At 40.0% G+C, this 25,808-nt stretch overlaps 1 protein-coding gene across 5 annotated transcripts in view; it reads left to right on the forward strand.

Moving 5' to 3' along the window:
- The first annotated feature begins 339 nt into the window (after positions 1–339).
- LOC104586684 (glutamate receptor 2.9-like) overlaps positions 340–25,808 on the forward strand; it is a 30,870-nt gene continuing 5,401 nt past the window's right edge. Inside the window, exons 1-6 of one of the 5 annotated variants that reach the window (XM_010243987.3) lie at positions 340–734; positions 17,644–17,720; positions 18,088–18,546; positions 18,685–18,765; positions 19,163–19,478; positions 21,431–21,825. In XM_010243987.3, coding sequence (XP_010242289.1) covers positions 455–734; positions 17,644–17,720; positions 18,088–18,546; positions 18,685–18,765; positions 19,163–19,478; positions 21,431–21,825 — 1,608 coding nt within the window. In that variant the 5' untranslated portion in view covers positions 340–454. Of the gene's footprint in view, positions 735–1,000; positions 1,141–17,643; positions 17,721–18,087; positions 18,766–19,162; positions 19,479–21,430; positions 21,826–25,808 lie in introns of those variants that run through there. The other 4 variants (XM_088894018.1, XM_010243986.3, XM_010243985.3 and 1 more) reach the window with 4 other exon arrangements.

The following is a 25,808-nucleotide window of genomic DNA, read 5'->3' on the forward strand; positions in this document are numbered from 1 at the left end:
TAAGCCATCCATTCAGTTTGAACGATCGGACTGTTTGACCAAAAAATCAAACCTCTGTTTCATTGTTTTTGCTTCGGAAAAACCTAAGCGATAACAGATATTTTTTTTTGTTGCCCTCACATCAAAGTACTTCCAGAAAATGGCATTTATTAGGTGCAGACTTTTCCCGGATACCTTTATCTTACGGCAAAGACTATTAAATATAATTCACATTCACCAGGAAATTTCTATAGAAAAACAAAGCCTTAATATGCAAGTGGGACCACTTTAGGCTTTATACCAAAACAAAAAAACAAAGACCACTTTAGTCTTCTTGTGTCGGCCTTCTTGTATAAATTTAGTAATTAAAGCCTTAATATTTGCAGTAGAGATCTCTCAAACATTCACGAACTCAGCCTATGAAGAAGCTTTCTTGACGAGTTTCCTCATCAATCTTAATCTTCTTCATTTACAGATGAAGAATCCATCTTACCTTATCTTTCTTCTCTTATGCTCATCTCTGAGCTTCTATCCAAATACGGCCTGGGCTAAAGGCAGCAATGTCGTCAATGTCACATCCTTGTTTCATGTTGGCGTGGTTTTTGATTTGAATTCTTTAATTGGAAGTGCTGTTTGGAGGCGCATTGAAATGGCACTTTCCGACTGCTATGCTTTCCATCCAAGCCATGACTCGAGGATTATACTCCATTTAAGGGATCGGAAGGGTGATACCTGTTCCAACGCAGTATCTGTAGGTACAGAACCTGTCTCTGCTCTTTTCAGTTTCTTTTTGTTCACCGAAGGGATACGTGCATGCCACAAGATCGTCTACTTACTTTCTCCTACAGTAATTTTCTAATGTTCTAAACTTTCTACTTTTTACTTTTTCCCCTTTTTTTTTATGTCTTACCCCCGCCTCTCTCTCTTCAACTCCATGTCAAGTGGTCCTCTGTCCTCTTTTCTCTCCTACACCTCCTCTAAATTTATACCTTTTTTCCTCTCTCTCTCTCTCTCTCCCTCCCTCCCTCCAACCCCACACGCTAGAGGTAGGGATGGCAATTTCTATCCTACCCGGTGGATACCCGCTCCTACCCTTCCCAACGGGGCTGTTTTTTTACTTGAAGAACGGGTTTTGAGATTCTATAACCCGTACGAGTACGGGTAGGGTACAGTATTAGGCTAAACTCGACCCTCCTTGACCCACAAATTATTGGAAAGCATATAAACATTTTGTACTAGGTGTTGAATTTGATAATATTTTGAATTTTATGTGAAGGATAATTTATAGTTTGTGTTTCCTATATGTCTTAATCAAATAATTGGAAATTTTGTTGTATATTTGTGTTATTTTACTTATTTATTATTTATATATGATAAGAAATAATAGGAAATTAGATGTGATTTTAATCCCAACCCACCCCTACCCTTGAATGGGGGAGGGTTTTACATTTTCATGTGCAGGGAGAGTTTGGATTCTCAAAATCCAACCCGCTATAGGTTTTGGGGCAGGTATGGGCTGGGAGGGTTTAGGAAGGCAAGTAAGATCTAGAGTTTACAAAACCCTCCCCAAACCCATCCCATTGTAATCATGAGTACTTGGGTTCAAATTTTCACATCCTCAAAGTATTTTGGTATTTTTTTTTTCAAAGCAAGTTGGGTTTCAATACTGGTTCTACCAAGGTCAACCAAGGCTGGTTCTTTGGGTAAGTTCGAGTAGGGTAAACCCGTAGACCTTGGAACCAGCTTGGGTGGGGGTTGGTGTTAAGAATTTGAAATCAGGCCCAATCCAATAAAAGATTAGGTAAGGTCAATTCAAGCTTGGTTTTAGGTTGACTCCTTTCGTTTCTGGGTAAAGCATACCCATTTCATCCCTATCTATATGTGTCATGTAGGTACCATGTATTTTATTATATGATTGTAAGGATATAATGACATTAGTCTAGGTTCTGAAATTAAAAAGGTGAAAAATTGGAGAAATTAGGGCTTCAAAGAGACAAATTAAAATATCAATTAGAAGAAGAAGAAGGTGTATGAACTCAAGGGTTCCCCTATTAGGGCTTGCTCTCTTCTTTCATCTAGGCATTCTAGTTGTGTATATAATGCTTCATCCACAAATTCTAAATAGTGTTCTTTTCCCAGTTGTTGTGCTATGCGTGCAGATAATAACTACGTTTCTATAGGTAGGACTGCCTCTTGCCCATAGACCAGGTTGTATGGATTTGTGTCTGTTGCCTTTCTTTTGGGGGTTCTATAGGCCTAGAGTGTGTTTGACAATTGGTCTATCTAAATTTTCTGGTAATCATTTATTACCTTCTTCAACATTTTCTAGATTGTATTGTTGGTAGCCTCTGCCTAGCCATTTCCCTAAGGATAGTAGGTGGTAGATTGCCCTAACTTAGCCCCGTAGTAGTCCAATAAATCTGAGACCTCAGAATTCTTGAAGGACAGAGCATTATTTGCCAAAGTCCTCATAGATATCCCGAATCTGTGTATAATGTTCTTGCATATGAACTTGGCTACATTTGTTATGTTAACCTTTAGGAGTGGTACTGCTTCTAGTTATTTTGTAAAATAATTAGTGGCTACTAGGATCTAGCAATATCCGTGAGAGGGAGGTTTAATTTTTTCTATTAGGTCCATACCCCAAGTGTGAAAGGGCCATAGTGTGATGATGGGATTAAGGGATTGGGTTGGTTTATGTATCAACAGTGCATGGATCCGACACAATCTACAGGTTCGAACATGTACTATAGTGTCATGTAGAACGGTAGGCTAGTAAAGTCCTAGTTGGATAATGTGGTCACATAGTGTGTGTTGGTCTTAGTGGGTAGAAGGCTCTTTAGCTATGTGCTAAAATTAATGCCTCTTGGATTTCATCTCCTCCTAAACAACACTCCATGTACTAGGTAGTGTGTTTTAGCTTTTCTAACTAAGGCTACTACGGCTTTGGCAGTGGGAAGGGTTCCTTCACTCAATTAATCCCTGTAGGGCTGCCTCTAGTCTACTTATACTATGTTTAGGCACTATTGTCTATCCATCATTAGTAAGCATTCTGCATAATCTTTCTATCTCTCATTGTCTTGTCTTTTTATTTCAAGCCAATAATAACCTATGGGCCGTTTGGCAAGTCTTGTTGGGAAGATCTTTTGGTAGCTCTGATAGTCAACAGACGCATTGAGCTTTTACATGAAGATCTAAGTAGCCCAAAGCTACTTTAGCTACCGCGTGTCTTTCCTTGCATCTTTTTGTGTCTTTCCACACGAGAATAAAGTGAGGGAGACGCAAAAAGCTCCATTTTGAGCTTCCCGAAATCAGCCTAAATTGGGCTTCCTGTGTCTTTTTAGTGCACCCACTTTTGGCGGCTAGGTCTGTTACAAACCAAACGGAAAAAGATCATAGTGCGGTCTGTCCTGCTTGTAAACAACCGAAAGACCACAGAGAAAGACACGCCAAACAGGGCCCTAATCTTTGCAACTTTCTGTATAGGTTGGTTGTATGGTTTCCACAAACATATCTATGTACTTCCTCTAGGATTCTTTGACTTTCTTTGAGACCCAAACATCTTTCTAGTACTCCATTTGCCATCTTGTAGTACAATACATTACCTAGAATTTGAAACTTGGTGAGAAAGTGGTTGTCTTCTATTAAAGTTGTGGGATTTTGCAATTTTTGCACTACTCTGTGTCTTCAATCCTCTTTGGTTATGTTCTTTGGATGTTCCACAAAATGAGCTAACTTTTCTGGGGTAGATTGCACTCTGTTGTGGACTATCACTATTTCTTTTATCCCTTCAGACTGTGTATGTAAGCCTAGCATTGCTAGTGAGTCTCTGAACCTATTCTTTGCTATACTTATGTGCTGGAAGGTGACGGTTAAGTCCTAGCAGAGTTAGTTTATTAGAATCCCATAAGGTAGGAGTGTGATCTTTTCATCACCATATCTTTATTGGACTACCGAATCATTAAGAAAGAGTCTCCATATACTGCTACTTGGTTCCCATCTCTCGAGCTAGTAGGAGTCTTAGTATCATTGCCTCATATTCTGTGGCATTGTATGATCCTAGAAATTGAAGTTTGAAATCTCTAGCTATTTCCACATTGTTTAAGCATTGTAGCACTACTCCTACTACTTTTGTGGTTGTGGCTCCCTTGAAAAATAGGCTCTATTTCACTTCTTCTATGAATGCAACTATGGGTAGTTCTCTGGGTATGTCTTCATTTATTTCTAGGTTTTCAATGGTAGGGAACATTGGTAGGACATCCTTGAGTGTTTGGGATTTTATTGCTTTAGGTGTTATTAACCTTATTAAAAATTCACTAAGTTACATCAGCTGTTATGGACGCTTTTATTGGGAAGCAGTATCGCCGCCGACAACAGCAGTAAAGGGTGTTCTCATCTTATCTAATTCGGTGTTCTCATCTTATCTAACTAGATACAGTTCTATCTTATCTGTTTTCAGTAGTATGGATTAGTAGGGAGTCTTATCTGTTCAGTGTTCTTATCTAAATTCAGTAGTATAGATCAGTAGGGAGTCTTCCTAAAAGTAGGATTCTTATCTTCTTGTAATCTCCTATTTAAAGGAGCTAATGATATTCAATAAAGGCATCGAAATTCTCAGTCAAGACAGAGTAGAGGAGAGTTGGTGATCTCTTGAACAAATCACCATTAAGGCGCCAAGATAGGTTCCTCAATAAAAGGGAGGAACAAGGGGAAACAAGAGGTTTTCCCCGTTGACCGACCTGTGATGAGATCCTATTCGCGGGCCCTTAACAATTTGGTATCAGAGCAAGGCATCATGGGTGACCTTGAGTAGTTGACGACTAGGGTTCATGAACTGGAGCACAAGCTCGTGGAAAACAGCACGGAGGTGCGCGAGATCAAGGAAGACGTCTGAGAATTAAGGCGCTTGATGGAGTTCTATTTTTCTAGCAAGGAGAAGAATCCAGAAGGGGCTGCAACCACAAACGACCACTGACCAGACACGATAGAATCATCCAGCGAGCGGCAGTTACCCAGGGAGCCACGATCGTTCCCAAATACAGCAGGCTGGAGTTCCCTTCCTATAACAGCATTGGAGATCCGTTGGGATGGCTGTACAGGTGTGAGCAGTTCTTCCGCAACCAATGGACAGAGGACATAGACAAGGTAAGCTTAGCCGCATTCCACATGACGGGGGAGGTGCAACTTTGGTTTTATAGATTGGAGCAGGAGGAACCTGGGCTCAGTTGGACCCAATTCAAATCCTACTGCCTTCTCAGATTTGGGCCCCCATTAACAAGCAACCCATTAGGCGAACTAATTAACCTCAAACAGACGGGAACGATGGCTGAATACTAGCGTCAGTTTCAGACCCTCCTTGCAAGAGCATCATCGGTACGACCAGACCAGCAGGTTGAGATGTTCACTACAGGGTTAGTAGAAACCTTGAGGGTGGATGTGCAGATGCAAAATCCCCCAACCTGGTTATGACTATGAATTTGGCTCGCGCTTTTGAATGCAAGCTGCAACTCAGCCGCAGAACTTTCAGTATGGGGCAGCCTCCGTCAACATGGGCATCCTCGAAAACACTTGGAATGACCCCATCTTCTGCAGCCAGCCGAAACCAGAAGTCACATATGAGCAACGTTTCCAGATCGGCATCCAGTGTGGGAAGCAGCGTGGTGGCAGCCCCTATTAAGCGCTTGTCTAGGGCTGAGATGGCAGATCGCCGGGCGAGGGGATAGTGTTTCTACTGTGACAATCTTTATTCGGCGGAACACAGGTGCAAGAGACTTTTCTTCCTCCTGGTGGATGAGCAAGAGGAAGACGAGGATGTACCCTCTTCGTTAGAACCCGAGATTTCTCTCCACGCGATCACAGGAATAAAAACCTCTCAAACTGTGCAGTTGCAAGTGCATGTAGCAGGAAAACCAGTACTGATCCTCGTTGATTCAGGAAGCACACACAATTTTGTAAGCAAGCAAGCTGCCCTCCAGCTACGACTGCCAATGGAAATCAAACCACGACTGTAGGTAGCCATAGCAAACAGTGAAAGAGTACATAGCCCGGACATCTGTAAGGACGTCCAAATACAGGTCAATTCTGAATCCTTCTTTGCTGATTTGTTTGTGCTATCCTTGGATGGATTTGATATAGTTCTTGGGGTAAAGTGGTTGATCACCCTAGGCCCAATCCTATGGGATTTCAGCGCCCTATCAATGACATTCCGCTTAAACGGGAAGCAAGTCACTTGGTAGGGTAACGTGGTAAAAGCTAAAAATCTGCAGGTACATGTGCTCCAAGGTGAAATGACACAAGCAGCGGCCATGGAAAGGCTCCTCGCCAAATTTTTAGATGTGTTCCAAGAACCCAAGGGACTACCTCCTTCCCGAGCTTGCGATCACCGAATCCCTCTGGTGATGGGTTTCGAACCAGTCGTCCTTCGGCCTTATCGCTACCCACATCTGCAGAAGGATGAGATAGAGAAGCAATGTGCTGAAATGATGAAGCAAGGGATCATCCGCCTTAACCGTTCTCCTTTCTCCTCGCCAGTCCTATTGGTGGCAAAGCGGGATGGTACTTGGAGATTTTGTGTTGACTACAGAGAACTCAATAACCGGACTGTCAAGGATAAATTCCCTATTCCCATTGTGGACGAGTTGTTGGATGAACTTCATGGTGCCCAGTATTTCTCCAAACTAGACCTAAGGTCGGGGTACTTTCAGGTCCGAATGGCTTCCGAAGACATTGAGAAGACTGCCTTCAGAACTCATCATGGCCACTTTGAGTTTTAGTTATGCCATTCGGTCTCACAAACGCCCCATCCACATTCCAATCCTTAATGAATGAGGTATTTCAGTCCCACCTTCGCAAATTTGTTTTAGTGTTCTTTGATGACATTTTAGTCTACAGTAAAACATGGATAGAACATGTGCATCATCTGGGGATTGTTTTTGAGCTCCTGCGCCAACACAAGCTCTTCCTTAAACGGTCCAAGTGCTGCTTTGGGGAGCGCCAAGTTCTTTACTTGGGTCATGTCATTAACGGGTAAGGTGTAACGGTGGATAGTTCCAAAATTCAAGCAATCAAGGAATGGCCCTAGCCCAAATCCGCCAAGGCCCTCCGCGGGTTCCTCGGTTTGACGGGATATTACCGCAAATTTGTACAGAATTATGGTTTGTTGGCTGCCCCATTAACTAACCTACTGAAGAAGAATGCCTTTCATTGGGATGACACAACCGATGCGGCTTTTGCAAGTTTAAGGGATGCCCTCTCCACCACTCCAGTTCTGCAATTACCAAACTTTGATCTCGAATTTATAGTTGAGTGCGATGCATCCGAAATAGGGATTGGTGCCGTACTACAGCAACAAGGGCACTCGATTGCCTTCTTCAGCCGTAAACTTGCTGATCGTCATTTAAAGTTGCCAGCCTATGAGCACAAATTGATCGGGTTAGCTAGAGCAGTCCAACACTAGCGACCGTACTTGTGGGGAAGGTCACTCATCGTCAAAACTGATCACTATAGCCTCAAGTAATTGTTGGAGCAGCGACTTACCACTTCTCCCCAACAACATTGGATTAGCAAGCTGCTTGGGTTTGATTTTTGGGTCAATTACAAGGTGGGATCTTTAAATCGCGTCGCGGATGCATTGTCTAGGCGTGACGAGGACACTATCCTTCTTTGTGGGATTTAGTCCGAAACTGCTGACTCTGGTTGGTCTCTGCAAGACGGGCTTGTGATGTATAAAGGTCGGGTGCATCTTCCAGCCGATTCCCCTTTAATTCCCTCCATCATCTCCAGTATTCATAACTCCACCCATAAAGGCATTCAGAAGACACTGTATCACGTCCAAGCTGATTTCCATTGGCAAGGTATGAGGGCTTCAATTAGGGACTTTATCCAAAACTGCTCTACTTGTCAACAACACAAATGGGAAAATCTGCATCCAGCTGGCCTTCTTTAGCCTCTTTCGATCCCAACACAGATATGGGCTGATATCTCCATGGATTTCATAGAGGGACTACCCAAGGTTGGGGGAAAATCGGTTCTTTACGTGGTGGTGGATCGCTTCTCTAAGTATGCTCATTTCATTCCTCTGTCACATCTGTACAGTGCTACTTCTATCGCCCACGTCTTTTTCACTCACATTTTCCATTTACATGAGTTACCAGAATCTATTGTCTGCGATAGGGACCCGGTTTTACTAGTACCTTCTGGAGGGAATTGCTTCAATTACATGGTACCACCTTAGCTTTTTCTTCCACTTATCATCCTCAATCAGATGATCAAACTGAGGTGGTGAACTGAATGATCGAAATGTATCTCCGTTGTTTTGTTGGGGATCAACCGCGACAGTGGGTTGATTGGCTTCCTTGGGCCGAGTACTATTATAACACTGCCTATCATTCTTCCCTAGGAATGACACCTTTCCGGGTCGTCTATGGCCGTGAACCTCCTCGTTTGTTGTCCTATGAACATGGTTCTACTCGTTTGGAGGAGATTGATCATTCCCTACAAGAGCGAGATGCTCTTCTAGTTGAAGTTTCTCTTCGCTTACAACAGGCACAACTACGCATGAAGCAGACCTATGACAAGCATCATTGAGAACTGTCATTTGAACCTGGGCAATTTATTTGGTTAAAGCTTCAGCCTTATCGACAACGCTCCTTGGGTCACAGGGCTGCTCCAAAATTAGCTCCTAAGTTTTATGGACCTTTCAAGGTGTTGCGGCGAATTGGTACAGTTGCATACCATCTGGAACTGCCAGAGCACAGTAGGCTCCATGATGTCTTCCACATTTCCTTGCTCAAGCCGTTTCAGGGTGTTCCTCCTATCAGTGTTCCCCCCTTACCATCCTTGAAGGAGGGCAAACTCATTCCCCAACCCCGGACTATTGTTCACTCCAGAATTGATCGAGGTGTTCTTGAAGTCCTGGTGGAATGGGCCAGCTTACCATTAGCCGAAGCTACTTGGATTCCTTTGACTGAGTTTCAAGACACATTTCCGAGATTCGATCTTGAGGACAAGCTCTTAGTCCGGGAGGGGAGTAATGTTATGGACGCTTTTATTGGGAAGTAGTATCGCTGCCGACAGCAGTAGTAAAGGGTGTTCTCATCTTATCTAATTCAGTGTTCTCATCTTATCTAGTTAGATACAGTTCTATCTTATCTGTTTTCAGTAGTATGGATTAGTAGGGAGTCTTATCTGTTCAGTGTTCTTATCTAAATTTAGTAGTATAGATTAGTAGGGAGTCTTCCTAAAAGTAGGATTCTTATCTTCTTGTAATCTCCTATTTAAAGGAGCTAATGATATTCAATAAAGGCATCGAAATTCTCAGTCAAGACAGAGTGGAGGAGAGTTGGTGATCTCTTGAACAAATCACCATTAAGGCGCCAAGATAGGTTCCTCAATAAAAGAGAGGAACAAGGGAAACAAGAGGTTTTTCCCGTTGACTGACCTGTGACGAGATCCTATTCGCGGGCCCTTAACATCAACCAACAAACCAATCACCTTGGCAAGGGTGGTCTCTCCATTAAGTACTTCATTGGGCCACTTTTGCTTACTAGGAGAGCTTCATGCCCTACTATGTAGTGTTTGAACTTCTGAACTATGAAAAGTAAAGCTAAATGCTATTTCTCCATGTTTGAGTAGTTCAATTCAGCTCCCCTTAGTACTTTATTGGCGTACTATATTGTTTTTCTACTTGTTCCGCATTCTCTTGGGCCAGAACGCACCTTATGGCTTTGGGGTTGGTTGTTATGTACAAGAAGAATGGCTTTCCCTCTATGGGTGGACTCATTGTTTGTCATTGGTTAAGGCTTTTGTTTATTCTAGTGAAGGCTTTCTCATGATCCCCCTTCATTTTGAAGACTCTATTCTTCTTGGTCAAGTCCATTAATGTTTTTCTACTAGGGCTAAACTGGGGATGAATCTCCTAAATGTCTTCCCAATGAAAGTCTATAATTGCTACTTTGTGGTTGATGCTGGAATGTCTAAGATGGCCGTGCCTTTAGTTTCATGAGTGTTTGGTTGTATCCACTATAGACATCCCATTCCCCACGATGGAGTCTAATAACAACTCTATGTTCAGTAGTGGGAACTCATCTTTGAGGCATTCCTTATTGAGGTCTCTGAAATCAACCCAACACTTGAACCGTTCGCTTTTTATTTTCACTAGTACAATATTGGCTAACCATCACGAATGTGTTATAAGCTTGACAAACCCTACTTTCAATAGCTTCTCTATTTCTTCATTTATTTTAAGCTGCATGTTGGGGTGGAATTATCATCACAAATGTTGCTTTACTAGATGTCTTGTGGGTTCTTTGTGCAAGGAATGGACTACTAGCCCATGGTTGAATCCTGGCATCTCATTATAAGACCAAGTGAAAATGTCCTTAAACTCTCTTAATAGGTTGGTCAGTTCTAGCTTCTCTATCTCAGTTAGGTTTATGGAAATGAAAAGTGGTTTCTTCTCCTCGACTGGGTTTGAGACGTTGATCTCTTATAATTTTTCCTCAATAAATGTTCCTGCTATACAGGCTGAGTTGATTTGTAAGGTGCTCAGGAGTTGTTGAAGTGGACATTTGGACGTGCCAACGATGAATCTAGTCAAGTTTGCACCTTATGTGTATGTTAGATTGCCATTGTCGAATGTCGAAAACTAGAGAGGAAGAGAGTGAAGAGCGTTGTGATGGGCCATTTGAAATTTGGGAGGTGTTTAACATGTTGGTGGTTTGAGTCTCTGAGAATGAATATTAGCTTAGAGAATTTAGATTACATAGACTTATAATCTTCTAGTGTATTAATATATTGTGTGGAGTACAACTATTTTAGAGATAGATGATTGCTGGACTCTCTTGTGATAAGATTACCATATTGCAATAAAACAAAGTATAAAGTGTTACAACAAAGATTCAAAATAATTTAAAAAAAGCTTTCTCGCAATATAGTAAACAAAACACCTTGTAAACATTCCCAACCACCATCCCTTACATCTTGATTACGAGGCATCTACTAGTAGAAGTAAGAGATCTAAGATGTCTAAGAATCGATCCAAGCAAGCACAAGATGGGGTTGAGTCAATTTTTCAATCCAAGGAAGCTGAATCAAGGCCAAAACAATTCTAATGGTATCAATTCTTGTAATAGGAGATAATTGTTTTGAAAAATTAACATTGGGGATTTGTAGGTACCCTTTTCCAACTGATCGAGCCTTGTGCTTTAGAAGAGACCCATCAACATTAAATGTGGATTTTCAAACCTATTTGAATCAAATAATTTCCTTTCCAATGGGTAAATCAACCAAACTCCAAGTTTTGTTTCTTTTCTAATTGAACTTTATCTCTTCTTTCATTGTTTCAACCCATTCTTTACTTTTTGTTTCTTCTTCAAAATAGGTAGGTTTTGAAGCAAAACATGCAAAATCACAATGTTGATAGATATTAGCAAGACTTCTTGTCCATCTTGGAGATGATTCTAGAGATTCAATTGGTGAAGATGTAAGTGGGCTTGTTACGATGGTGCTCCTTGAGGCTCAACAACAACATCTTCCTCTTCAATAAGAGGATTCCCTACTTTCTTCCTAACCCAAAGCCTCATCTTCATTAAAAGTTACATATCGACTCACAATTTTTTTTTTCTTATTTTCAGGACTGTACGATCTATAACCTTTTTTTCATCACTATAACCAATAAAAATGCATTTAGTGCTTTTCCCATCTATTTTTCTCCTCACTTTTGACGACACATTTGCATAGGCTATGCAACCATATAGCTTCAAATAGATTACACTTGGCTTCCTTCCATACCACATTTCATATGGTATTTTTCCTTTCACTACTTTTGTAGGAAACTAATTAAGTAGGTACACCATTGTTGCTACTACTCTGCCCAAAAATTCTTTGGAAGACCTTTTTCTTTTAGCATATACCTTGCACCTTCAATTATAGTCCAGTTCTTCTACTCTTCAACTCTATTTTGTTGTGGGGTGGACCTTGCCATGAACTCTTTGTTAGGAACCTGCCTAACTCAGGGCTCTTCGAGGGGCCAACCTCCTGAATTCTTGGATGAAGAGAGAGGAAAAGAGAGAAAGAGAGAGAGAGAGAGAGAGAGAGAGAGAGCGAGAGAGAGAGAGTTTAATGCTGAAAGAATCAATGCCCTATTCCTTTTCTGCTCTACTACTTATAGTTTTATAATCTTGATTGTCTTTCTGTTACAGTTTCTGTTACAGTTGTTACAAGTGGATGGTTAGTTGTGCTGACGTGGCCTCCTCTTGTTAACTGATTAACAACCTTCTGTTGGTCTGTTCCAGCAGTCTTGATAATCTCCCATTCCTTTAGAGCGACCTTGCCCTCAAGGTCTAATGTAGGAAAATTTTATTGAAGATCTAAGTAGGATTCCCAGGTTGCATCCTCTTCTGGAAGGTTAGACCAAACAACTAATGCCTCTGGTATGATTCTGCCTCCCCTGTGCACCCATCTGAAATCAATGATGCGGGTTGGCTCAGTCTGCACTTGTCTTTCTTCTGAAAATATGGGAAGGGTCACACTTGTAATGACTCCTAACTTCGGCCCCTTCTTTAGTAAAGAGATATGGAATACATGGTACAGTTTGGATGTTTCCAGAAGGTCCAGTTTATAGGCCACTGATCCTATTCTCTCCAGGATTTTAAATGGGCCAAAATAGCGCGGGCTAAGTTTGTTCCACTGTCGGCTTGCAACTGAAATCTGCCTGAAAGTTGTAATTTGAGAAACACCCAATCACCTTCTTCATATTGGACATTCTTGTGGTGTTTATCATAGGTGTGCTTCATCCATTGTTGTGCCTGTAAGAGATGATGTCTCAGTTCCCTTAGCACCTCATCCCGTTGCGTTAGCTATTCTTCAATGACCGCTACTGAGGTGGTTCCTTTTTCATAAGGAAATAGAGGGGGAGGGTCCCGACCATATAAAACTCTGAAGGGTGTCATCCCCGCGACGCTATGGAAAGTGGTGTTGTACCACCATTCGGCCAAGTGGATCCATTTCACCCATTGTCTTGGTCGATCTCCTGCGAAGAATCTTAGATATGTTTCGAGACTCTTGTTAATTGCCTCTGTCTATCCATCAGATTGGGGGTGGTAGCTAGTTGATTTGAATAGTTTAACCCCATGTAGGCGGAAAAGCTCAACCCAGAAATGACTCATAAAGATAGGGTCCCTGTCTGTTGTAAATGGGTGTGATAGAGGTAGGAAATGACTGTATTTTGTTAGTCTATCTACTACCACAAGGATAACTGTTTTGCCGACAAAAATGGGCAATCCCGTGATGAAATCCATTGATATATCATCCCAGACTTGGGTTGGTATTGGGAGTGGTTGCAAGAGGTCTGCTGGTGTTGTAGTGGCTGACTTGTTTTGTTGGCATACTACACACCCGACTATGAAGTTCTGGATAGATGTACCCATGCCTTTCCAATGAAATTGTGTGGCGATGTGCTTTTGTGTTCGTAGGATGTCGGAGTGGCCACCCGTGGGTGAGGCATGAAATAATTCTAGGAGATTCTTAAGATGAGCAAAGGCTGTCGGGATTTCCAGGCGTCCTTTGAAGAAGAGTAGATCATTCTTAATTGTGTACCCGGGGTGCACTGAGGGATTTGCCAATACTTGGGCCTTCAACTGCTGTAACTCCTTATGGGATTGGGCTTCTTTTCGCAGTAGCTCTAGGAGTGGAGAAGTTAGGGAAGATACTAGTAACTGAAATGACTGTGGGTGTCGTGAGAGGGCGTCTGCCACTTGGTTAGTAGCCCCTGCTTTGTATTCAATTCTGTAGTCATACCCCAGTAGCTTGGATATCCAGTGTTGCTGTTCCGGGGATAGAACTGATTGATCCAATAAGAACTTCAGACTTTGATGGTCGATCGGAATTGTGAACCGTCTACCGATCAAGTAGGATCACCATCGTTGGACTGCTAAGACTATTGCTATTAATTCTCGCTTATAAACTGATTTGGCCAACTTTTGTGATGTTAAGGCCTTGCTGAAAAAGGCTAGTGGTCGCCCCTCTTGCATGAGAACAGCCCCAACGCCTTGACCGGAGGCATCACACTCAATGATGAAATCTTTTGTGAAATCGGGCAGTGCTAATGTTGGAGGGCTCACAACTGCCTATTTTAATTGCTCAAAAGCTTGTTGGGCCTGGTTTGACCAGTGAAAAGCGTCTTGTTTCAGCAATTGGGTCAATGGTGTAACTATTAGGCTGTAGTTTTTGATGAAGCAGCGGTAGTACCCGGACAGTCCTTAGAAGGCCATCAATTCTTTCACACATTTGGGTTGCAGCCAACCCACTATACTGGAGATTTTATCTGGGTCAGCCGCTATAGTCACCTTTTCTACAACATGTCCCAAGTAGTGAACTTGGTTTTGTCCAAAGGAGCACTTGGACTCTTTAGCAAACAGCTGGTGGGCCTCAAGTGTTGCAAGGGTGACTTGCAGATGGTTAAGATGTTCCTCCCAATTAGGGCTGTAGACCAATATGTCATCAAAGAAAACAAGGATGAACTTACATAAATATGGCCGGAATATGTTATTCATCAATGCTTGAAATGTGGCTGGAGCATTGGTCAGCCCAAATGGCATGACCCAGAACTCATAGTAGCCATCATGTGTCCTGAAAGCTGTTTTGTGAACATCCTCCCTATGTACCCTTATTTGATGATACCCAGCTCGTAAATCCAGTTTTGAGAATATGGTGGCTTGATTGAGTTCATCAAGAAGCTCATCAATGACTGGTATCGGGAATCGGTTTTTAATGGTGATGCTGTTAAGGGCTCTGTAATCAATACAAGACTGCCACGTCCCATCCTTTTTCTTGACTAATAGTACCAATGAAGAGAATGGGCTGTGATTGGGCTATATTATCCCTTGCTTAAGCATATCTTGAACTTGCTTCTCGATTTAAGATTTCTGAAAGTAAGGGTATTGGTAGGGTCTTAATTGGTCGGGGCTGATCCTGGCATGAGGGGGATGCGGTGGTCATGCTCCCAGTGTGGTGGCAGTCCTTGGGGTTCTTTGAACACATGGCCATAGTGTTGAAGGAGTTGTTGTAGGCGGCTTTGGAAGTCTCTCGGCCCATCTGGGCTGTTGTTAGCTACTGATCCAATTTGAGTCCATGTGCATGAATATGGGCTGATCTGGATCTCCTCTTTGCTTTGTCAGTGTTGCAAGACTGATGGGCCTTGGTCCCTTGCATGCTTGCCTTTGTAGATGGACTATAGAGTTTCCTGATGTGAAGTCCATGGTGAGACGGGCTTAGTCACAGACCACGAGTCCTAACTGTCTTAACCATTGAATGCTTAGCATCACGTCCGCTCCACTGAGATGGAGAGGATATAGGTCCACTGCAAACTGATGACCCTGAATCTTCAGTGGTAGGCCCATGCAAATGCTATTGCAAGACAGACTGTTACCATTGGCCACATAAATTGTAAAGGCCGTTGTTGGTTGAACCGAAAGTCCCATTTTATCCACCAAGACTTGAGTTATGAAGTTAAGGGAATTTCCATTGTCTATGAGGATTGACACTTGGCGTCCTAGGATCAGCCCTGCAACTCTCATTGTCTGAGGGGACGCAAGTCCCATAAGGGCTTGTAAGGATATTTCAGGCGTGCCATTGGATTGTATTTCCCACGCTGGGTTAGATTCTTTGCAACCGGTGATGTCGTCTTCCTCTTCGACATCTGTTTGGAGGAGAAATTCTTGTTGTTTCTTGCAGCGATGGCCCGACCCAAATTTCTCTTCGCCGTTGTAACAGAGACCTTTGTCTCTACAGGCTTGCATCTCTGCCCAGGTCAGCCATTTGAAAGGAACCAGTGGGCCTGGGCCCAGTACTCCTTCCTACTTGTCTAGTGCTGTCGTCCTTTCTTGCTCCCTTCTTGGTCCTGGACCCCATGGTCACTACATCTTTCTTGCTCGGCTGAACTTGTCCTCATACAATCTGGCTAGTGTTGCTGCATTGATGATCGAAGTGGGCTGCATCGCTTTCACTTCCAGTCGCAGTTCTTCTTTTAGGCCACCGACAAAGCTTCCCACCAACTCCTTCTCCGTCCACCCTTGGACTCTCACGGCCAACCTTTCGAACTCCATCTGGTATTCCTTTACTGATCCCACTTGCCGCAGCTTTGCCAAGTTTTCATCAAGATCTTCGAACCTAGATGATTCAAAACGGACAGTCCGTGATGTCTGCCCAGGTTTGACGAGGGTGCCCCCTTCAGTACCGTTGAAACTAGAGGATAGCTTCCCCTTCAAGATGCATGGAAGCCAGAGCTACCCTATCTTGCCCTGATGTTTCATGGTAATCGAAATACCTTTCGACTCTGAAAATCTAGGGAGTTAGGTCGCCGCCTGAGAAGATGGAGAAGTCGATTTTGGCTATTCTTGTTGCCGCCCTTGTTCTGCGGCTGTTTTCATTGCTGCGCTCTTCTTGGCTTCCTCTGTCGATGTTCGTTGCCTCCTGCTCCAGTCAAAGGAGGAGAGCAATGAAGCCTTCCTTCATTTCTTTGAGATCTGAAGACATTCGATGGATCTCTACCTTCATCTGATCCACTAGGGTATCTACTGACGTGTTTCTTGTGTTGGTCATACTGGCTCTGATACCAAATTGTTAGGAACCTACCTAACTCAAGGCTCATCGAGGGGCCAACCTCCTGAATTCTTGGAAGAAGAGAGAGGAAAAAGAGAGAGAGAGAGAGAGAGTTTAGTGCTGAAAGAATCAATGTCCTATTCCTTTTCTGCTCTATTTCTTATAGTTTTACAATATTGATTGTCTTTCTGTTACTGTTTCTGTTACAGTTGTTACAAGTGGATGGTTAGTTGTGCTGACGTGGCCTCCTCTTGTAAAACTGATTAACTGCCTTCTGTTGGTCTGTTCCTTGACACTCTCTATGATTCCTGACTTTTTGTATGACTTAATAAATTCATTGTAGTGAATTCACCACCTCTATCAGTACACTATTTTAAGTGAATATCAAGCCAATTTGATTCTCAACAAAAGCTTTAAATTGGTAAAAAACATGTAAAGTATCAAATTTTTCTAAAAGAAGATACACCAAAGTCATCTTAGTGAAGTCATCAGCAAATAGTAGAAAGTGTCTACTTCCACCCAGAGAGGCGGTACACATGGAACTATACAAATCTACTTGCACAAGCTGTAATGGCTTATTTGCCTTCCAAGATTTACCTAATTGATAGAGTGATCTATGATGTTTGCCATAAGTACAAGGTTCATAATATTTTATTGGATTTGTGATATAGAATAAAAACCTATTCATGATCCTCACCTAAGAACTTAATCTTTTAATTTGAATGGTTCCTTGATATCATGTTGTCTATTGTTTGATCCTCATCACCCCCATTATAATTAATTAAAATTTAGCACAAGGTATTGATGGGCCTATGCCTCACATAACAACTTAAGATTATAGGTTGTATGGTTGTTTGTTAATTTGCAATATTTCTATTTTTAGATTTGATTAATGGGCAAACCAACCCAGTAGAAATACATTTCACAATACGAATGAATACATAGGGATATAAATTCTGCATATCTAAAGTTGTAATGTTGCACTGAATGCTACTAGATAGTTTGGCATCAGATGATGAGCAGAATTTACTGACCAAATGATCGAAATTTCTATTCTCAATGCAGCTGTGGATTTAATAGAAGATGTCAAAGTGCAAGGCATTATTGGGCCAGAAGATTTCTTGGTTGCCATGGGAAACAAAGTTCGTATTACCGATAATTTCCTTTTCTTCACACAATTTTAGCCTCTCACCTATCCATTTTCCTTACTTTGTGCGAATTGCTAAAAGGAACTCATCCTACATTAAAGAAATTGCTAGCATTGTTGAAGCATTTCAACATAGAGAAGTGTCAATCATCCATGATGACACTAAAAGTGGAGATGTAGCAATTAGGTATCTCACTGATACCCTTCGTGACATAGATGTCCAAGTACGCCAAAGAATTATCTTGCCTTGTGCCACAAAAACCGAAGTAATTATAGATACTTTGCACATGATAGCAGGAACCGGCACAAGAGTCTTCATCATCCATCTCTCTCATTCTCTTGGCTTTTCTTTCTTCTTGCAGGTCGAGAAGTTGGGAATGATGAAACTTGGGTACTTATGGATTGCTACTAGTATTGGACTTACTGATCTTATGGTCCATAAGGACACTTCTTTCTTCCGTTCTAGTGAAGGAGTTGTAGGAATGAAGTCTCAACAAAGAACACAAGTTCAAAAGGAAGAAATAGACTTGGAGAAAATGAAGCTCAACATCTATGCAACACTTTGGGCAAATAATACATTATTTGTCATGGCAAATGCAGTAGATAGAGGTGATTATGATTCAAGAAAGAACATTTGGTCTACTATGGATTCATCCAAAATGCATGTCACCAAATTTAAGATAGTTAATTGGACAAAAAGTACAAGTTATAAAGCTAGGTATTCATCCCCAAGGTCTGTAATTTCACGGAGCTTGAGATCAGAAGATGCAACAAAGAATCATGTAAACAACTTTCCTGCAACATTTAGGAAAGGAGCTACAGTAAGTCCTAGTGATGATAAAATTTTGAAGATCGCGGTCCCTTGTAATACCTCGTTTGCTGAATTCGTTAATGTGACTTGCAAAGAGAATGGTAGTGTCACAGGATTCTCAATAGAAGTTTTTGATGCTGTTATGCAGAAGCTAAGCTATCGTTACAAGTATGTCCCATTTGAATTTGGAAACTCATACAACACTATGATAGATCAGGTATTCAACAAGGTAATCCCATACCCTTGATGCATTGATTTAAATTAGACTTATGTTTGACGATTAGATAAAGAGCTTACAAGGGAAAACCCTCCATCTTTCCCATCTTAGAATCTCTAACTAATTAGTCAACTTTATAATCAACTACTCTATGGTAATTGATCTACAAATATCTTATCATATAAACCCAAGTCTCTCTCTCTCTCTCTCTCTCTCACTTACTCTCTTCTCTTCTACTTGCCATGTTGGAAATAGACAAGGTATATAAGCCATCAAATTCTGAACATTAGCAAGATTACTGAATATGACTTCAATATAGTTCTACTGCTTCAGTAGATTTATTAATGTGTTAACAACACCAAATTGTTAATTTGCTTCTTTGGGTTCTTTCATGGGAGCGAGAGAGCAGGCTTACGATGCAGCAGTAGGAGACATAACAATTAGAGCGAATAGATCAAAATTTGTGGGGTTCACTCAACCATACGCTGGTTCTGGAGTTCGCATGATTGTACCGGTAGAACATGAGAGTGATACAAATGGTTTATGGTGGTTCTTAAAGCCATTTACAGCACAACTATGGTTAACTACACTTGTTTTCTTCCTCTTGAAAGGAGTATTAGTATGGATCTTTGAGCATCAACAGAATCCGGAGTTTCAGGGCTCTAAATATCAACAATTGGGAAAAGTTCTTTACTTCTCCTTCTCCTTGTTAGTTTTTGCACAAAGTAAGTAAAAGCCTTTGAATTTTCCAAGTGTTGAATCCTATGATAAGTACTTTACATTTTAAGGATGCTTGTGGATGATTCATATTTAGTTGTTTTATAATTAAAGGGTTTTTATTAAATGGAAAATTATACAAACTTACTAGTTTGTTTTATTTCTTTTATTTTTAAATTTAATGAACTCCATTCTTGCATAATGCATTACAACATTTTGATGTAAAATGAATTGTTGAATATCATACTACTATATTTGTTTGTCTTTAACTACTTTATATAAATATAATTTCTTCAGAAAGAAATACAATGGGGATGTGACAAAGTTTTTTTGTCAATATATGTCTAGATTCTTTCTGTACTTTAATGGATTTCCTTTATCTTTTCTTTGGAACCCTCAACTAGTTTTACACCATATGAATGTTTTTTATGTCCATATTGCAATTGCTTCATTTTTATTTTCCTTATATGAAGATCTTCATTTTTGTGGTCCTTTTGTCAGCCTACCTGACCCATCCCAACCATCCACCTGAAACCTAATCAAGCACATCCATATTGCAATTGCCTTTCCTCTCTTTCTACTTCAAATCTCTCTTCCCTATTCCATCTTTTCTCTTTCCCCTCTCCCTCCTCACATTTTTATCTCTTCCAATTTTCTCTCCTATTTTGAATGGATTAGGTTGAGTTATGCATGGGCATCCATATGGTCAATTATAGAAGTTATGTATATTGTATATTTTTACTTTTTATTATCTCTCCTCTTTTTTCTATTTCCAATTTTCTCTCCTCCCTACTTTCGAAAAAAAGAAATATCTCCTATCTATTCCATATTTTCTCTCTCCTCTCTCCCTCGCATTTTTATCTTTTATGATTTTCTCTCCTTTTTCTTTCTTGTTTCTTTTTACTCTAATGGATTCTCTCTCATCTTGCTCTCCTCCCTATACCTTCTTTGGGTTCGACTATGATGCTAGAAAGCCATGATACCAGAAGAGATTATAACCATATAGTACTAACCAATTGGGTGGGTTTTCATAAAAATCCATTGGGGGGCTTTGATTGTTCAAAGCCTTTCCGGTACCATGCCTTCTGTGCATATAGATTTTTCCTCCGTTTGCACTGTCTCTCCCCCTACCTCCACTTATTCTTTCTTAGTCATCAATTCTTTTTGGCTCCATGGAACTAAACAATGAGGAGTAGCCCATCCTCTAATCCATAACCCCCAACCGTGGTGTAGGCGGGATTTGATCCCAAGTCTCTTCTATAACCAACTGGAGACCTCACCAACTAGTTGGCACCTTGATCCCACCAATTCTCTTTCTCTCATCTCTTGCAAACTCTCTCTTTCTCTTTCTCTCCTATCCCTCACTCTCCCATCCCCCTCCTAGTCTCTCTCTCTCTCTCTCTCTCTCTCTTTCCTTTTTAGTCTTCATGGGGCTACACATCAAGGGTGGGGGTGGGGGGGGGATAGCCCATCCCCCATCCCCTTAACCCTAACCATAGTGGCTGCAGGATTTTCTTTTTTCACCATTTGTTTTTCTCATTCCTCTCTCATCTATTTCACTCTTTCCTCCTATTTTCTTTCTTACTCGAACTTTTTAATGAATATCAGCTTTTGTCTATCACAAACCAAATAAAGGCATGGGGAAACATAAGAAAAACTAAATATTTTTTCCTCAATAAAGATTTATTTACATAAACTTAATTATTCAAATGGGTGGGTGGTTGGGTTGCAACCCATGTACATAAAAATGTATTGTTCATCAATGGATGTGGGTCATTGATGGATGGGTTGTTTTTCAACCTGCACCCAATCCATCCATTTGCTACTCCTATTATCATCTTTTATTTCATCCAATCCACTCTAAAATACTTTGTATGTATGTTGTGAAAAGTTTCCTTTTGTTAATACTTATGCCTTGTAGAGATTATACTATTTAATAAATTTGCTTATTATTTTACAGAAGAAAATCTTCAAACCAATTATTCTAGATTCGTAACATACTTGTGGATGTTCTCATTGTTCATCATTGTGGCAAGCTATAATGCAAATCTAACATCCATCTTAACGGTTGACAATCTACGACCAACCGTTACAAGTCTTGATACATTGCTCAAGGAAGGAAGTTATGTTGGATATCAAAAGGGGTCTTATGTGGGTGATCTTTTGAAGGAGAAGGGATTCTCAGTTGAAAAGCTTAAAATGCTTTCAACAACTACTGAATATGCGCAAGCTTTATCAAACAAAAGTGTTGCTGCAATTGTGGATGATATTCCAGTTATTAATGTATTTCTAAAGAAGTACTGCAACCAATTCACTATAGCTGGACCAACTATTCAAACAGGAGGGTTTGGCTTTGTAAGTTTCTTGTTCTTACATTTTCTTAAGCTAACATGTTTAAAGTAGTTTATATGTTTTTGTTTAATTTGTGAATTCAATCTAATCTAACCAACATAAATAATCTAAAATAATTGTTTCAGTAATGACTACGAATAATTCATTCTACTTCATAAATGATAGGGTGTAAAAACTTGAACCTCCCTTGTCATTTTTCACAAATACTAAAATTTCATCTCTCAATTCAAATTGGACTAAGACCTCCCTTGTTAGAGTTATGTCTAACCAAATCATCAAAAAGTATCCTGCCATGATAATTCTTTAAAATTTTGAATTACTATAACCTCTTTCACTGGAGCACAGGGTGATACTAAATCTTAATCTCAAGCTTGTCCCTTTCGAATTAAATCAGTTGTTTTTCTACCATGACTTAGAAAAACCCAGTGGAAATTAAAAAACTAAGTGCACAATGGAGCAAAGATGTAGAGTCTGATAGTTTGGGTAGGTCAACATTTTCTTGTTTGCAATGAGTAGAAATTGCAAAATAAGATAAGAACGAGATGCTTCAATGACTATAGTTGGTGTGACACCCTACAAAAATGTACTATCTCCAATTGCACGGAATCTCACATATGTTCGAACAGTGCCTAATTAAACCATGTAAGAATTCAGGTCCAACTTCGTTCAATATTATTCTTCCAAGATGCCCCAATTGTTTGTACATCATGCGATCATTTCTTGGCAAGCCAAAATCTGATGGGAGATCTTGCTTGCATTTTCCTTTACCTAAGACTATAAACTTGAAAGTAATAGCCCATATTAGAGTTTTTCTTAGTAGAGATCATTTATTTTTGAAGGAGGTGGATGAAGAAGGGTGAAGGTGATGTCTATCTTTCAAATTTTTGGGGACCCAAAGAAAGAATAAAGGGATGTCTTCATGGTTAATTATTATTATTTTTTTTTTGGTTTATTACTTCATGAATTTTGAATTCTTTTCCCTTGAGCAAACATTGTAAATGATGTAGAAAGAAATGTGAATATGGAGGAAATTTGTCCCTAGAAAATTAGAAAAATTTTACATATAAAAAGAATATTTTATACTTATTATCATGCCTAAAATACTAATGAAATAATGGGATGAATCTTAAAATTATTCAATCACACTTAAATTAGAAGAAGAAAAGAAAAATATGAGAAGTTGAAGAAGAAGGATTGAAAGAAAAAGAGCTAAAAGAAAATTTAATTGCCACCCAACTCTCTTTTCTATTATAATTAATCTAAAATTACAATACTGCCCCTAACTTAATAGAATAAAGGAAAAATAGATAGAAAGCAAAGAAAACAGAACAATCACCAATTAGACCCTAATACCTAACAATACATTTAAAACTCCTCCTTAAGTTGGAGCCTATATATCATAAAGCTCCAACTTGTTGGAAATGTATTTCATTGGTTCATGACTTAATCCTTTGGTGAAAATGTTGGCTAACAAATCTTCAAATTTCACATAAGGTGTAACAAATTCTCCTTTAACAACTTTTTTCTTCAGAAAGTGAGTCCACTTCTATGTATTTGGTTCTTTCATGAAACACTAGATCCGGAGAGATATGAGTGGTAGCCTAGCTATCACAAAACAACTTAGTGGAAGTTGAAATTGCCACTCCTATTTATTTTAATAACCGCTTTACCACATCAACTCACAATGGGCATGGGCCATGGCTCTATACTAAGTTGTAGTATTAATCCTAGCCACTACACTCCTTACTTTTTCAAGTAATAAAGTTCCCTACCAGAAACGTGCATGTAGTCAGTTATGGACTTTTTCATTTGTAACTAATCTTGCCTAGTCTACATTTGTATATCCTTCTAAGGAAAAGTTCTACTTTCTTATATAGTAGTCCTTGACCTAGGGGGGCACCTTTTAAATACTATAGCACTCTAAGAATGCCTTTGTAATGGACTCACCTTGGGTTCTACATAAACTAGCTCAATAATCCAACATTGAAGAAAATGTGTAGCCATGCAATGGTTAGATAAATTTCCTTCCCTACTAGTTTCTTGTACCATTTACGGTTAGCTAGAAGCTCTTCCTCATTATCAAACATTTTCACATTCAAATCTGTAGGAGTGTTTATTGGTTTTGATTCTAATAAATAGGTTTCTTTCAATAAATCAAGAACATACTTCCTTTGTGTGTGAGAGAGAGAGACTTCATACTTTGACCTTGCTATTTCTATACACAAAAAAAATGCCTCAAATGCCCTAAGTCTCTTGTACCATCTAGTGTTAGTTAGAAACTCCCCTCACTGTCAAACATCTTTACATTAAGATCTATAAGAGTGTCTATTAGTTTTTCTTCTAATAGATTGGTTTCTTCTAACAAATCAAGCACATACTTCATTTGTAAGAGAGAGAGAGATTTCATACTTCAACCTTGCTATTTTTATGCCCAAAGGATACCTCAAGTTCCCTAAGTCCTTAGTTTGAAAGTGATTCTATAAAATTTGATTAAACTCTCTAATACCATGTTCATCACTTCTTGTGATAATAATTCTATCAACATAAACTACTAAGACAATCTTCCTGGACACAATATCCTTACTAAACTTAGAGTGATCAACAATGCATTGTTTCATCCTAAACTATTGCACATAACTACTAAATCTCCCAAACCATGCTCTTTGGAGATTGTTTCAATCCATAAATCAATTTTTTTAACTAACACACTTTTCCTTCCTACCCATACCCAAGAGGTTACCCCATATACATATCCTCTTCTAGGGCACAATGGAGGAAAGTATTTTTCACATCCAATTGAAGCAACTGCCAATCAAAGTGAGCAGCCAAAGAAATAATCACATGAATTGAACCTATTGTATTCACTAATGAAAAGGTACTAGTATAATCAACACCGTAGGTCTGTGTATATTGCCACCAAATGAGCCTTATAATTTTCTACACTACCATCTGTGTGTGATTAATCTTATAAACACATTGACAAACAACTACTTTCTTTTCAAGAGAAATAGGAGTAAGATCCTAAGTGTAATTATATTAAAGAGTACGAAATTCATTATCCATCTCTCTCTTCCATTTAGGAGAAAGAATAATGTCATGAACTGACCTAGGAATAATCATAGATGAAAGAAGAGACAAAAAGTTCTGATATGAAGAGATAAATGGGCAGTGGAAACATAACAAAAAATAAGATGTCTAATATAAGCATGTACACCTGTATGAAGAGCAATGGAAAGGTTTAGCTTTGAATGATAGTTGAGGAGATGCTAGAGTAGGCTGAAATATGATTCCATCAATACTGTATACACTATTTGAAAGAATGGTAGGATCCATGAAGGTTGCGGAATGGGTGGGCAAATTTCAAAAGTTTTCCTACCTTCTTCCAACTGGGAATCATATTCCCTAAATTTAGAATACAATATTCAAGGATCCTACTTGAACCATAATCGAACTAGATCTGAACCAAAAGGAAATTGAGGAATTATACCTGATCCATAGAAGCAGTATCTCTCAAAGTTGGTGTTCACGCCCAAAGAGGACACCAAGATCCACTCCTGCTGAAGATGACACAACTGTAAGTGCAACGGAACCAGCAGAGTGCGTCCTACACACTGGATCCTTCGCAAGAATCCTCTGAAAACTCTGAGCACCAAATCTTTTTCAGTCTTTTCTGCAAAGCTGATGTCAAGAAACAGTTTCTTGATTTCTTTCTTCTTCAAAGATCGAATCTTGTAAGAAAGGATGGCGGCGGCTGGAGGAGAACTCTTGGGATGAAGATGGTTGAATAGCTTCTCTTCTCTCTGGAGTCTATATGAGATCCAATCTCAATTTGCAGGATGCTCTCTTGCTTGCACAAAAACCCCTGTTCGAAATATGATATTGATCTCTCTTAGAGTTTCTCTTCTTTTCTTCTTGATTAAGAAACCTCCTAATTAGGAGTTATCACATTCCAAATCAGTATTTAGATAGGGGATGATCTTAATCCT

This window comes from Nelumbo nucifera, chromosome 8 (assembly GCF_055504915.1).
Source record: "Nelumbo nucifera cultivar China Antique chromosome 8, China Antique-T2T, whole genome shotgun sequence".
Lineage (NCBI taxonomy): Eukaryota > Viridiplantae > Streptophyta > Magnoliopsida > Proteales > Nelumbonaceae > Nelumbo > Nelumbo nucifera.